This window comes from Geospiza fortis, unplaced genomic scaffold (genome assembly GCF_000277835.1).
Source record: "Geospiza fortis unplaced genomic scaffold, GeoFor_1.0 scaffold272, whole genome shotgun sequence".
In the NCBI taxonomy this organism is placed as follows: Eukaryota; Metazoa; Chordata; class Aves; order Passeriformes; family Thraupidae; genus Geospiza; species Geospiza fortis.
In genome coordinates this window covers 25126-39539 of record NW_005054818.1, presented here as the reverse complement: position 1 = coordinate 39539, position 14414 = coordinate 25126, and the positions used below count along the sequence as shown (strand labels likewise).

The 14414-nt window shown below is 50.4% G+C and overlaps 1 protein-coding gene and 1 long non-coding RNA gene across 2 annotated transcripts in view; one reads left to right on the top strand and one right to left on the bottom strand.

Annotated features, from left to right (window-relative positions):
- Position 1: 1 nt before the first annotated feature.
- Positions 2-10818, top strand: LOC115949153. The gene is made up of 4 exons (XR_004082766.1): positions 2-99; positions 5536-5666; positions 6141-6263; positions 10722-10818. It is a non-coding gene; the product is annotated as an uncharacterized LOC115949153 (long non-coding RNA).
- A 1595-nt stretch (positions 10819-12413) lies between these two features.
- LOC102042379 (toll-like receptor 13) overlaps positions 12414-14414 on the bottom strand; it is a 3169-nt gene continuing 1168 nt past the window's right edge. The window contains 2 exon segments of the mRNA XM_031065509.1: positions 12414-12610; positions 12776-14414. The exon segment at positions 12776-14414 is cut by the window's right edge and continues 148 nt beyond it. Of these exon segments, the coding sequence (XP_030921369.1) occupies positions 12414-12610; positions 12776-14414 (1836 nt within the window).

Genomic DNA, 14414 nt, shown 5'->3' with positions numbered 1-14414 from the left:
CGGCCCGGGAGAGGCCCGTCGGGGCCGGGACTGTCCCCTAGCGCCGTCCCAGCTGCTCCCCAAGTTCTTCTCTGAACCGTGAGTGCGCCCCGGGGCCCCGTAAGTACCCCCAGTTTCTCTCTCCTGACCCCCAAGTGCCCCTCAGGGTCCCGAAGTTCGCCCGTCCCCTACCTGCCCCAAAAATGCCCCCTGTGTATGCCCTCGGACCCACAGGTGCTCTCCAGCTACCTCCCCGACCCCTAAGTGCCCCTCTAGACCCTTTAATGATCCCCCAAGCACCCCCAGCTGGCCTCCAAGCGCCCCTCGAGTGTCTCCTGGGAATTGGCGTGATGACGACGATGTAGAGAAAAACTCCGACCCTGTCACAGTATCAGCACCAGTTCAGCCTTTTAATAAAAATTTGAATCAAAACTGCAATTGCCGATGTGGGGGATGGACAAGTCCCCCAACTTTTTTGTGCCACTCCCGTGGTCCCTCTTGGAGCCAGGGAAATTGTAGGAAAAACATTCCTGCGTGTTGCGCACATCAAAATTTCATGGGAATCGGGAGCAGGGTCTGTGTGGTGAGCTTCCTTGACAGGCACAGATAAATCCTGTAGGATGAAGAATAGGTTGAGAGGGCTTTGGGGACCTGGAGTATACACTCCTGTAGCCCCTCCCAAAACCCCAGAGACCCCCTCCATCCACTACAGACTCCCCGGTAGATCCCAAATACCCTCAGAACCCCCTCAAAATGCTCCATAGCTCTCCCTCCCCAAAGACCCTATAAACCCTCAGGTCCCTCCCAAATTTCCTGAGGCTCTCTAAAATAACCCATAGATCTGCCCACTCCCCCTGCACCCCCCAAAAGGGACTACCCCAGGTGGCCACAACTAGTCACAGACTGCCTGAGCCACTTTTTGGGCTGATATATAAGTATAAATCTAATACAGATATAAAATATAATACCAAAAGGGGCCTCCAGGAGAGCTGGGGAAGGTCTTTGTCAGGGGACAGGATGGAGGGTGAGGGTTTTCACCTGCCAGAGGGCAGGGTTAGATGGAATATCGGGAAGAAATTCCTCCCTGTGAGGATGGTGAGACCCTGGCACAGATTGTCCAGAGAAGCTGCAGCTGCTCCATCCCTGGAAGTGTCCAAGGCCAGGTTGGACAGGGCTTGGAGCAATCAGGGATCGTGGGAGACGTCCCTGCCCATGACAGGGGGTGGATCGAGATGACCTTTGAAGTCCCTTCCAACCCAAACCAGCCTGGGATTCTGAAAGTGGAGGAGGTTTGGGATGGGCGACCTTGGCTGACCCCAGGTGCTTCCCCGGGCTGCTCCATCATTCATGCTTCAGGAGGAGACAGCAAGAGAAAACCTGATGAGAAAACTCCTGGGGAAGATGGGTTGGGGGGGGGTGTGAGTCCCTCAGGTGGAGGGTGCTGGGGCATGATTCGTACACAACAGGCATCCCAGTGGGGGACAAGACAGGTTCAGCTTCTTGATCCAGCCTGTCCTGATCCCTCTGCAGAGCCTTTCTGCTCTCCAGCAGATCCTCACTCCCACAGAAGTTGGTGTCATTTGTGAACTTACTTACACTTCCACTTGAACCCCTTGTCCAGATCATCAGTAAAGATGTTAAACAGGACTCGATCTAGCATTGACTGCTGGGGTCACCCCCAAGTAATTGGGTGTTGTGGATAGAGTGGAAGCTTCAGACAAGCCCTGTCTTAGGCTAATATTTTTGGATACAGCTTGAATTAGGTGGCCTGAACCCAAACCACTGTGGCTCACAAGAGTGACAGATCAGGTATATATAAAATGAGATATTTATTGAATAGACAGGAGATAATAGAGAAAAGGTCTTGAACAGAGTTACTTACTACACAGTATAAAACAACAGTACTAGTTGATTACATAAAACGGTGCACAACATTAAGATACCTATATCAAAGCTAGGAAAGAAATACTATAGATTAGGAGTCAATGTAATTTACCACCAAACTGGCAAGAGTTTGCAAAGTGAGTCCTTTCACTCAACCCTTGAGAGAGTAACCACAAAACCAGCATCCCAGCTTTGAGGGAAAAGCCCCATACATTTCCAGGGAATGTGCAGAAGACTTCTACTTCATGAAAGTTTGGTGTAGCTTTAATAGATTGTAAAGTTTCTGTCAGAAATTCCAGCTTATCTTTGCACAATCTTGCTTCCACAGCCAGATATTTATATTCAGGTAGAAGTGTCACTTCCATGGCACCCAAATAACCACGAGACAAGTGGTGGTTAGTGATTTATTTCACCAGTTAGCAAGCTCTTGTGGCAGGGAACATGTCCTGCTAGACTAGCCCCAGCTGGATGTAGTTCCGTTCCCCACCACTCTCTGGGCTTGGGCATCAGCCAGTTTTTCATCCAGCAAACAGTTCTCCTGTCCAGTCCATAAGCCGCCAGCTTCTCCAGTGTCAAAGGCTTTACTGATGTCTATAAATATACATCCACCACCCTTCCCTCATCTACTGAGTGGGTCATTCTGTCATAGGACCTGCCTTTCCTAAACATGCACTGTCTGGGCCTGATCCCCTGGTTGTCCTGCACATGCTGTAGGATAGCACCCAGAATGATCTGCTCCATGGCCTTCCCCAGTGCAGGGGTTAAGCTGACACGATACGCGGAAAGCCTCTAAAACTCTAAAAGACAAAGTGAGTTAGAAAGTAGTTATGGTTTTTTTTTGGCCGGGCACATGCGGGATACTTCCACAAAGGCGTGTGCATCTACTCACTCAGCATTTTTTTTATCCTCTAAAATGTTACATATACATTAGGTTTTGCAATAAATTTTTGCATATTCATTTCCTGGCTCCATCTTGTCCTGCTCTGTATGCTAATTAACTTATCAGTCCCTTGCACCTGCGTATTTGTCTCTGGTGGTCATCTTGGGGGTCGCAGGGGGATGAAATGAGTGGTCTTCATCAGATTTGACCTTCTCACCCTGTCTTCTAGTGCATACTTACTGATCCTTTGGTTACATTCCAAGCCATAAGGTTGGTTTGATTTGGTTTGGGGGTCAGAGGAGCATTGTTGTCTTGATAGTCTTGTGACTTTGTCCTGTTTTGATGAACATCATCCTTCCCTTATCACACATCCTTGCATTCTTTTGTATTGCTCTCACACGGACACCGTCTTCCATTTACAGGCAGTTAGCACAGTAAAATGCAGAAAATATTAAGCAATATATATAATCGAAATATCTATTTCTAATCAATACTGCTCTAATTCCTAACATCATGTCTCAGATAGACCTGAAGCTCCCTGAATCCTCCTTCCAATCCTTCTCATAGAAGGGCGTCACATTTGCTAATTTTGAGTCAACAGGAACTCTTTCAGTTTACTAGAGCTGCTGAGAAATGAGTGAAATAGGCTTGGCTAGCTCCTTCTCCAGCTCCCTCAGGTGCATCTCATTTGTGCCCAGGGACTTGTGTGTGTGTGTCTCATTGGCAGAGCAGGTCACTGACTATTTCCTCCAGTCAGTGGATTCAGGGGCTTCACTCAGCTCCCTGTCACCAACTTCCAGCCCTGGGAGCTGAGCATCCTAGGACAGCTGGGTTTGGTATTAAAGACTGAGCCTTTTCCTCCTCCCTGACACAGCACTGCCCTCTGCACCCAGCAAAGGACGGAGACTTCCCTGAACCCTCCTTTTGCTGCCAAGGGATTTACAGAAACTTTTCTTGTTAACTTCAATCACACTGGCCAAATTAAGTTCCAGTTTGGCTTTGGCCCTTCTAATTTTCTTGCTATATCATCTCACAAAATCCTTGTAATCTTCTAAGGTTTCTGCCTCTCCTTCCAGAGGTGACATATGCTCTTTTTTGCCCTGAGCTTCTGCCTAAGTTCTCTCTTTAACAAGACCAGTAATTTTCCCACACTGGCTTGTCTTATAGCACATGGGCACAGCTCCTGGAGCTTTAAAATTTCCTTTTTAAAAAATCTCTACCTTTCCTGGATTCCTTTTCCCTTCAGGACTGACTCCCAAGGGAATCTGTCAATCGATCTCCTAAAAAGGACAAAATGTGCCCTCCAGCAGTCCAAGGGGGCAGTTCTGCTGCTCCCTCCTTTCTACCCCCACAGTGGAAAACTCATTTTGTGGTTGCTCTGCCCAAGACACTCTTAATTACCACATCACACACCACTGGTGGAATCACAGAATCAGAGAATGATATAGGTTGGAAGGGACCTTAAAGAGCCTCTACTTCCAACCCTCCTGCCATGGCCAGGGACACATTCCACTAGATGAAGCTGCTGCAAGCCCTGTCCAAACTGGCCTTGGACACTTCAGTGATGGGGCAGCCACAGCTTCTCTGGGTAACCTGTGCCAGGACCTCACTACCCTCACAGGGAAGATTTTTTTCTAGAAGCTGATCTAAACCTGCTCTCTGTCAGGGGGAGCCATTCCACTGCATCCTGTCACTCCAGGCCCATCACCAAGATCCATGGCTGACACCAGTCCTGGAGCAGCTCCATGGAGATCCATTACTACAAGTGGTTGCTGTGGGCATGAACTGAAGCCTGTAGTAGATCCTGTTGCCATGGCAACCACTTGCTGTGTCATTCAGAGGGTCAGTTACCACAGCATTGGCCCAAGAAAAAATTTGGACCAAGTCTTGGCCCAGTTGTGATCCTGGAGTGCTGTGTGTTGGAGACTGAAATATTATAGTTTATGGCTCAAACATCTTCATGAAAAGCTTTTGCCTATTATAGTAAAACTGTTTTACAAAAGCTGCAGAGAACTGTTTTACAAAACCTTGCCCAGAATGGGGCCCTGATTCAGGGCCTACACTGCTTGCTGATAAAGATAAGAGAAAGTGACAACTCAAGGCTGAGGACATTAACAGAGCACAAGCCTAATGCCTTCTGAGTGGAGACTGCAGCCCCAGGGCTATCAGCTGCCAGACTCCAACAGACCCTCACATCAAAGTGGGGGAGGGGGGGGCGAGGACAGAGGTTTAGGGTGTGTGATGAAAAAGTCTCTGGTGAGAGGCAGTGAACACCCATCGTCTGCTGTGCAGAGGAGCTAAGTTGTGGGGCCCCTTCACCTTGGGAGAAGCTGCATCTGCATGAAGAACAGAGGAGTGTCATGGCCCATCAAAGGCCCCCTCCTGTTGGGCATCCGGTCAGGGGTCTGATGGCTTGACCTGGATGCCCAACCTTCCCAGAGAGAGGTCCTGCAAGAGACAACTTCCTAGGGGTCTCGGGCAGTCCTTCAGCCACAGGGTAATCTCAGCAAGGGGCAGACACCTCACCTCATAGCACGGATTTCAGCTCTGCCTTGTGAGGTGTACCCTGGCCAACACAGGGACAAAGAGACAGGAGTGCCGTATAGCAGTTCCACAGAGGTAGCCTTTATTCCAGCACCCTGCAAAGGAAGCTAGAAATGACAGCTCCCTCATGAACAGGGCGGAAACTGGGGGTTCTGTGGGGAAGAGCAGGGGTGGTACAGAGGGGGAAAAACAATCTATCCCAATCAATCTACATGGTATTCCCACCTGAGACACTTTAATCCTGGCAGCCCCATCCCACTGTCCGTTGTGATGCTCTTCGCTGGCTGGCTCTTGGATACGTGAGCATCCACAGGATGGACTTTCACAGCCAACTTCTCTACCCAGGCATCAGTGTATCGCAGCAATGGGCCTCCACCAGGTAATAATTAGCATTGACTCCATCATTCACAGAAGGCTGATCAATCTCTTTATTCCATTATTATTATAAAGAAACCCATTGCTTTTATAGACAGTTACAATATACCCAGACCTAATTGGTCCTCCAATCCAAACACCATCACTATTGACTAATTAAGAAACTACCCTTTGGTAAACAAATCTCCATAACACATGCCACATGTTCACAACAACAAGTGCAGCAAGTTAAGATAAGAATTGTTTCTCATTCTTTTCCCTGATCTTCTCACAGACTTTTCCCAGAAAAGCCTGGGAAAGTTGTCTGTTGCTCTCTGTGACCAGAGAGCTGCTGCCACAGCAATGTCTTGCCACAATTCAATAACCCAGGTGGGTTTCCCTCTGTGCTGCCAATTGGTCTTTTTCCATTGTCCAGCCACCTCCTCAGAGCATTTGCTATTATGCATGAGTCAGTGACCATTTCTCTTATTCTGGACAGCTTTCAGCTCTGCAACCTGACTTGATCCACCTTGTCCCTCGGTAACTTCTGCAACTCACCACATAGGACTTCATGAGGCTGCCTTGTCTTTCCTGATGTATCCCTACAATATCCTCTCCTGAGGTAAGGTCTGCAAAGGATGCATGGGGCCCCTGGGCCAGTCACAATGTGGTTTTACCCCTCATTCCCAGTCAGGATCACTTCAGCTTCCAATACAGTCAGCTGTTAGGATTCCTCTGTCATCCCAGAAATAGAGATGGATTCTACCCCTTCAGATATTGATGGCATCTGGGTACATCAGGTTCTGATGTCAAATAAAGCCTTGTACTCTTGTGGTCCTGCTGTATCTCCAATAGATCCAATGGTCCTTTTCCTCCACCTTGATGGAGCCAGGGCCCCTCTAGCTCTGATCATGGTACTTATTGTTCACTTGTAAATATGACCTGGAGGTCCTTTCAAGAGGATCAGAAGTAACATCAGCCCTTCTATTCTGTCTGAGGACTTGCCCCGTGGAAACTGGAGAAGATTTATCCTTGATGAGTTTTCTGTGGTGGTGTTCTTCCTCTCAGCTCACCTGTGAGAAACAACTGCTCACTTTGAAAATTCAAAAAGGTTTATTAAACCTTAACAAAAATACAACAAAGGACTACATAAGAAAAAAGTTGCAGTGTTGGGAATTGCCTGCGTGCATACCACGTGGCTGGTTCCTCTTCAAGATGGATGCTCAGTCTTTTATACCCCTGGAGGTTGCATCAGTCAGCCCTGGCCCCTCCCAAAGTCTGTCAGTCAGCTCTTCTTTGTCATTTATTGGTGGAGACTGCTTTCTTGAAACTTGATTGGAGATCAGGTGTTGCCATGTTGCACCCCCTAAGCAGCAAGCTTTTCCATTCCCAACTGCTGCAGGTAAGGGACACATGTTCCCACCTTTTTACCTGGCCTAGACAACCCAGGCTGTCTGATGGTCACAACATGGCGGGGGGGGGGGGGGGGGACGGGGAGAATAGAGGACATCTAAACTAAAATAACATAACTATACATCACTAAATCTTTTCTTAATATTCACACAATAGTTATCTCTTAATTGTGAGAGCCAATCGTCTCATTATCCATCTATAATGTCACCCATGCTGCTGGGGCAGAGATGGATTTTCAATCCCGCTTCCTCATGTCCTCTCCATGGTCACACAGTTAAAACCACAGGTTACTGCATAGTGTGTCTCCCCTCTCCTGAGCAGGATTTTGCCTGCTCCCAGTAGCAGAGACTCTGGTCCATACCAGCAGGGCATGGGACATTTCCTCTCTAGTTTGCTTGAGTCTTTCAAATCTGTCTTCAGTGTTGGACATTTTTTCCACAGCCAACGCATAGGTCGGTAGGGAGAAGAAACATGATCTTCATATTGCCAAAGCTGGGTGGAAGCTGTTGTTGCATTAGTCAAAGGCACAGGACCACGATCAGACTAAGAACGATTTATTGCTTAGATAACATCAGTCTCAAAGGCCCTGAGATTTGTAAGACAGCAAGCAGTTGGCCAAAGTCTAAGATGGTCACAAGTTCTTTGTTGCAAGACAGTATATAACTTTCTAATCCAATGGACAGTCGCCAGAGTATGTTTGTTTTTCTAACCTATCCCCTTTACTTCTCTCTACTGCAATGCGGATACTTTTGTCCAATAAGGTCTTATTACATATACACACATATGTCTCCATTACCGTATCTAAACTTTTAGCTTATTCTATACAATCACATTACTATATTATTGCACTATAAAACCCTTCATCATCTTTTCTAATACAGTTTCTTACTTAAAGCATATTCTTGCTTATAACTATAGAAGCATAAGTTTATGATTTTTCTATTCAATGTCTGTGTACCTTGCTTTCACATCAATCTAGACTTCTTAGGCTGTAAATAAGCCCTCTTGAGTCTGTGAAGATTTCTATCTTTCCAATTCCCACAGTGGGTAGTCACCTGAAGCACTGTTTGCTTTCCTTCTTTCATCAACATCAGTGCCAGTGATGGTATACAACAATGGTAGGCTTCATACAAACTTCTGCCACATGGATTGTGTACCCTGGACCTCATCCGGATATTCCTCCTGTTGTGAGGACCCTGCTTTGTCTTCATCCCTCACTGAGCAAACTGATTTGGTCTGGGATTTCTTGTGTATAGGGACAACTGCTCCCAGCATATGTTGTGCCTGTGGTTCAGCTGCAACTGGATTGCCCACAGTGCCTGTAGCTCTGCCTTCCTCCTCCTCTCCCTGAGGGTGCTGTCTAGTGATGAACAGTGGCTGGTAAATAGTAGCCAGGGCCCAGCACATTGCATAACTTTGTGCCTCTCTGGAGTCACTGCAGCATTTTTCTTTCATAAATTTTATCACTTTACCATGGTCCTGTAGTTACCAGGGGTGAACTTCCAAACCACTGGAGCAGAGAAATCCTCCAAACACTGGCCCTTGTCCTCCCATATTTCATACCACTCCTGACTATTCTCCCTCAGGGAAGATCTCTGAATGGTCTTTACGAAAATTTCTTTTCTAATTTTAAACATGGTATGGGCCACATGGTATGGAAATTGCTTCACGCTGTGTTGCAGTGTGAAGCAATTTCATGTTTTAGCTATCCCAGTTCCTCCCAGGTATGGCAATACCTTCTCCCTTCCCCTCTCCCTGCCTCCTGCTGAGAGCTGTCCGTCAATCTCAGTAGGCCAGCAAGGCCGTCATCTGATAGGTGAAGTTCAAAAGATGCCTCTCAGCCCTGGGGACAATTGGGCCATCCAGGTGTCATTTGTCCCCTGAGCCTTCCCTCCCTCCTACCTGGTTGGTGACACACCGATCCCTTCCCTCCCCCTGCCCCCGGGCTTAAAAGCACACTGAGACCATGCAGTCGGGATTCTGTGGGGCTGTTACCAAGATTCAGAGATCTGTGACCCTGGAATAAACTCTGGATTAAACCCTCCGCAGAATCCGTCTCCTTTTCATCTTCACCTCACCCAAAGCTGTTCCATCAGAGGTAAAACCTGAGTTCCTACATGTCTGGACTTGTTCCAAGTGCCAGCTGCAATTTCCAGCTAGCCAAAAGGTGTCTCTGAGGTGAAACACCACAGCTGCCGCCTTTGGTCAAGCAGCTAGGGCCAGACGAGCCCAGGCATGTTCCATCTGGTAATATTGGGATATTATTCCGATAACACTGAGGAGACCTGGCAGACACAGCAACAAGAACAGGCTGGGAACTATTATTAATGGACTATTAATGGACTCCGCTCTAAGCAAGGGCAGGAGAGAAGCACTGAATACTTATCCCGAATGACCCTCACTGCCCTTGATGTTACCATGTCATAAACTGATATCCCAGAGTACAGCAACAAAGCAATCCTGATCCCTCTCCCTGCTCTGAAAAAGAACGTATGGTAGTACATACAAGGCATACAGGGTTAGGTACCACACCCACATGAACAGACCAAGAAACATTGTGACCACTGGCTCTGCACATAATGCAACAAAGGCTTAGATCGCATTTGTTTTCAAACAGCTCTAGACAGGTCTGTTGTTATCTCAACCCTTTGTGCCTCACATTGGGCAGCAATTAAGGCTGTCATGTTTTAAGAATAGTATTCCATACTTTAATGCTTATACTGAAACCACGCTGGCTCTTACTTCCCTGACCCCTCCAGCTGGAAGCACAAAAGGCAAAGATCACAGTTTAACATAAGAACGATTTACTGGAAACAGCAATGAAATAAGAAAACAGTGATGGAAACAATATTAATGACAACAGCTCATTAATAGACCATAATAAAACAAAGAATCTACACAGAAAGTCTGTGACAATACCAACTGTTTCTCCTCAATACACATACCTGAAATGAAACATTTCCAAACTGATCTATTTTTTGCACTTTTGCAACACGTCAAATCACTAGAAGTTTTGCTGTACCCTTGTAGATAAAATGCCAGTGGCAAAAAAAAAAAAAAAAAAAAAAAAAAAAAACTCTATTTTAGCAACTCTGTCCTGGCTGAAACTAGAATGGCCATGCCGGCGGGAAGATTTCAAAGGGGTGTGGGAAGATGGATGCAAACAAGAGGAATGAGAAGCTCTGAAAGCAGAAATACCTCATGGGGAGTGACGTGAGAATGGGGCTATAAGCTTGCTTGGGGAAGGTTCAAGGGTAGACTCCTTAGACATCATAGCAGTGCTGGTTTGGCAACTCCTTTGTCTCTGCTGCATTGAAGAGGCTGAAACAGGGAGAAAAACTGCCCTAAAGGGGAGCAGGGAGGGTGATAAGCTTTGCCTCATCCCAGCCCAGCCTGGGAGTGACTCCTGGCACAGGGGCTGCTTCAAGAAGCTCCCCTTCCCTCCTCTTCCCCTCCACTCTTCTCTCTCCTGTCCTGGGGATACAGGGGGTGTGAAGATCCCAGGATGCCACCTGCACAGCTCCTGGCTAGCAGCAGATGTGACCCCAAGTTGTCACAGAGCCTGCAGAGCTGCAGGATGCCTCAGCCCGAGTGCCTGGGGCTGCTTATATTGGGGTGTCTAGGTGCCGCATCAGGGATGCTGATCTCTGTGTCCATTCTCTCCCAGCCCACATCACCAGAGCAGATCCTAGAGATATTGGCCAAGGGCAATAGAAACCAGTGAGCATCACACCAAGGCCAATGCCACCTCCTCCCACTCCCATGCCATCCTCCAGGTGAGTGCTTCTGGCTGTGGTATTGCTCCAATCAGTGCTGCAAATGAAGCTAGGAAGCTGCTGAGATAACATCCCAGAGCTGTCCTACTCAGCGCTGAGCTGGGAATTACATACCCCAGGACTCTTGACTGTCAAAGTGCTCCCCAGTTTCTTGGTGCAAACTTGCCAAGTAGATTTAAATTCCAGCCATGTACTTTCCTGAATTTGCAGGGCTGTTACATTTGCCTGGGCAGATGGAAGCTCTGGCTGTCACTTCAGCCTGTACCTAGTGCCTCATGCATTGATACTAGTAGGGGAGTAATCCAGGTGTCTGGATGCTTTTCCAGAGCCTTGGAAACCCAACCAGCTGTACCATCCTCCACCACTAAACATGGGAGTTGCTGATTCTTTTCCATAACTCTGTCCCTTCCTTCCAGATCCTTTCCCTGGCTTTGCTCCTTGTATCATGTCCAAGTGTTTGGCTCATCCTCACAGCATGCCAGGTTCCTCTCCTACTCCTGCCCCATCTTCCAGTGTGATCCACTTACCCATTCCATGGGAAACACAGAGCCCTGGTCCCACTGGTGCTACTTGCTCCAACCAACCTCCCCAGGGGCATGTGGAGCCATGGCTTCAGCCACCTCTGTCCTCGCAGATCCAGGTGGAGCAGTGGGACCAACCCCACTCTTGGCTTTGCTGGGAATCTGTGTGTGGCCAAGGTGAACCTGACTTACCCGGCAGACTTGGAGTGAGCCTAGGTCACCAAGGACTGCAGAGAGGGGCTGTGGGAGGGACCAGCATCAATTGCTCACTGCTGGCCCTTGACAGCATGATCCACCCACCAGAGGTAAGGGAAGGCTGTTCCCGGCCTGGCACTGCTGAGCTCTGGCTGTTTGGGTTCAGGCCTGGGAGGCACCTCCCCGAGCACCCCAGGGCTGATAAGCTGAGCAGAGCTTTGGTCTCTCGGGGCAGAGCAGGCAGAGCCACATCCTGCTCTGGAGCAGCAGCTGATGCTCTTGCGAAAGGGCTTCCCTGGGCAGCACAACCCAGTGATTGCAGCCATGAGCCCATGGTGCCGGCAGCTCGGACACCTGCAGCATCCTCTGGTTTGCCAGCCAAGCCAGGTACATCCTGCTGCTGGTGAGGATCAGGCGGGAGCGACGCAGGGACCTGCCTAGGGCTCGGGAGCTGCTGAGTTGGGGATCAGGACAGTGTGTGGCGGGATGGATTGGTGGGTGCCTCACGTAGGCCGCCGGAATTTCCCAGCCGTGGGGGTGCCGCTAGAGGCAGAAGCAGCTGCAGCAGTGTGTGTGCCCAGGATGACCAGCAGCAGACTGAGCTGCAGCAGCGTGTGCCCAGGTTGACCCAGATGTACAAGAGCTGCAGCTCCCACGTGCCAGGAAAAGGAACTGAATGATGAAGCATTTGCTGCATCTGAACATTGAGGTCCATCTTGCTTTCCCCTTCTCCTCCTTCCCCTTTTCCTCATTACTGTCATCCCAACTGCACATTGCCCAGAGGATAACCAGGGATTTTGGGACAAAAGCACATTTTTTTGATTGGGAATGTCCCTGGACATCCCTGTTACACCAGGGTAAGTCGCTCTAGAGCAGCTTCTCTCTCTCCCAGCAACCTTTCTCCTCCTCCCATGCCTCCTCCTCCTCTTCCTCCTCCTCCTTCTTGTTACCTTCATCCCCACTGTGTAGAACATATTCCCAAGAGAAAAGCCGGTGACTTTGGGGCAGAAAACTGCTTTTCTGAGCGGTAACCTCCACAGTGGTTCCAGTACTGTCAGGGCAGCCTCCCTCCCTGTCCCCCATCTTCCTCTCCTCGTTCTCCTCTTCCTCCTTGCTGCCATCAGCCCCACTCCACAGGACACCTTCCTCAGATAAAAAGCAGTGATTCTGGGGCAGAAGGTTTCTTTCCTGAGGGAGAACTTCCCCGGGTGTCCCAGATGTGGCAGGGCCTTCCTCCCTGTCCCCCCTCTCCCTCTCCTCCTCCTCCTCCCCCCCGCTCAGGGCACACCTGAGCTTTGCCCAGAAGAGGGGCTGTGCAGGGGGCTCAGAGGGCCAGCGCAGGTGTGTGCGCCGCAGCAGCACACGGCGCATGCGATGGAAGGCCGAGAGCTCGGCCTCAGGGATGTCCTCAAGGAAGATGAGGACAAGGACATCGCGCAGCTCATCGAAGAGGCGATAGCTGGCCATCTGGATCTCCAGTGAACACCACTCGCTGCGCAGGTACCCGCGGCTCACCACACACACCGTGTGCCGGCTGTTGTACACAGCGTCCACGATGTTGTCCACTATGGCGCGGCCGGGGCGAAAGTCACGGTGGTGCAGGCAGAGCCGCAAGGCTCCACGCTCCAGCTCAGGCACCAACTCCTCCAGCACCCACCGCTCATCCCCGGAGTTGTAGGACACAAAGGTGTCGTATGTGTAGCGCCGTTGCTCCCGCCGCCAGTGCCCACGTGCCCAGGCACGCAGTAGGAACAGCTGGTAGCGCAACCGCCAGTACCCACGGTGGTGCAGCAGTGGCAGCACCAGCAGCAGCAGCACAGCCGGTGCTGTCCCTGCAAACAGGTACCGCCCCATGTCCAGGTAGCACACAAACGTGTCAAAGCAGTGCAGGTATGTGGAGGCCCCACCCACCTCACCACATGTGTAGTTATACAGATAGACCACCTGCACCGGCCCACGTGCCAGCCAGGCAGGCAGCCAGGCATTGGCACAGCTGCAACTCAGTGGGCACTTGCGCAGGTCCAGATAGCGCAGGGCAGGGAGGTGGGTGGCCAGAGTCACATCCAATGTACGCAGCTCGTTCTTGGCCAGGCGCAGCTCCTTCAGTCGTGTCAGGTTGCCAAAGACCTCAGGGCCAAGGCTGCGCAGTCCTGCGCTCTCCAGGTTCAGGCTGCGCAGTTGGCTCAGGTTCTTGAAGATGCCGGCAGGCAGGTGGCCCATCCCGTTGCTGCTGTCAGCCAGCGTCAGGTACCGCAGCTGTGCCAGGTCATCGAAGGCATCAGCAGGGATGGCTGAGAGTGAGTTCTGTGACAGGTAGAGTGAGCGCAAGGCACTGAGGCCCTGGAAGAAGCGTTGTGGGACCACACGCATCCCATATGGCTGCTGCGCCTGCAGCTTCAGGTCATAGAGATTACGCAGGTAGCGGAAAGGTGGCAGCTGCCGCAGGTGTCGGCTCAGGTAGCGCAGCGCATTGGCACGCAGGTCCAGCACGCCCAGTGTCACCTGCACCGGCTGGGATGCAGCCACCCTCACCTCCAGCAGCCGGTTGCGGTCCAGGTAAAGCCGGCAAAGCCGCGGGAGGCCCTGGAATGCCTTGGCTGCCAAGTGCCGCAGCTTGTTCCCGCCCAGGTCAAGGGTCTGCAGACGGTCAAGTCCCTTGAAGGTGCCAGGGAAGAGCACGGCCACACGGTTGTTGCGCAGGTTGAGGTCTTCCAGCTGGTGCAGATCAGCAAAGGAGCCAGGCAGGAGGTCAGTGAGCAGGTTGTTGTCAAGGCGCAGGTGCCTCAGGTTGCGGAGTCCACGCAGTGCTGCGCGGTGCAGCCGTGCCAGCCCATTCACATCCAGCCGCAGCTGCCGCAGGGGTGGGGC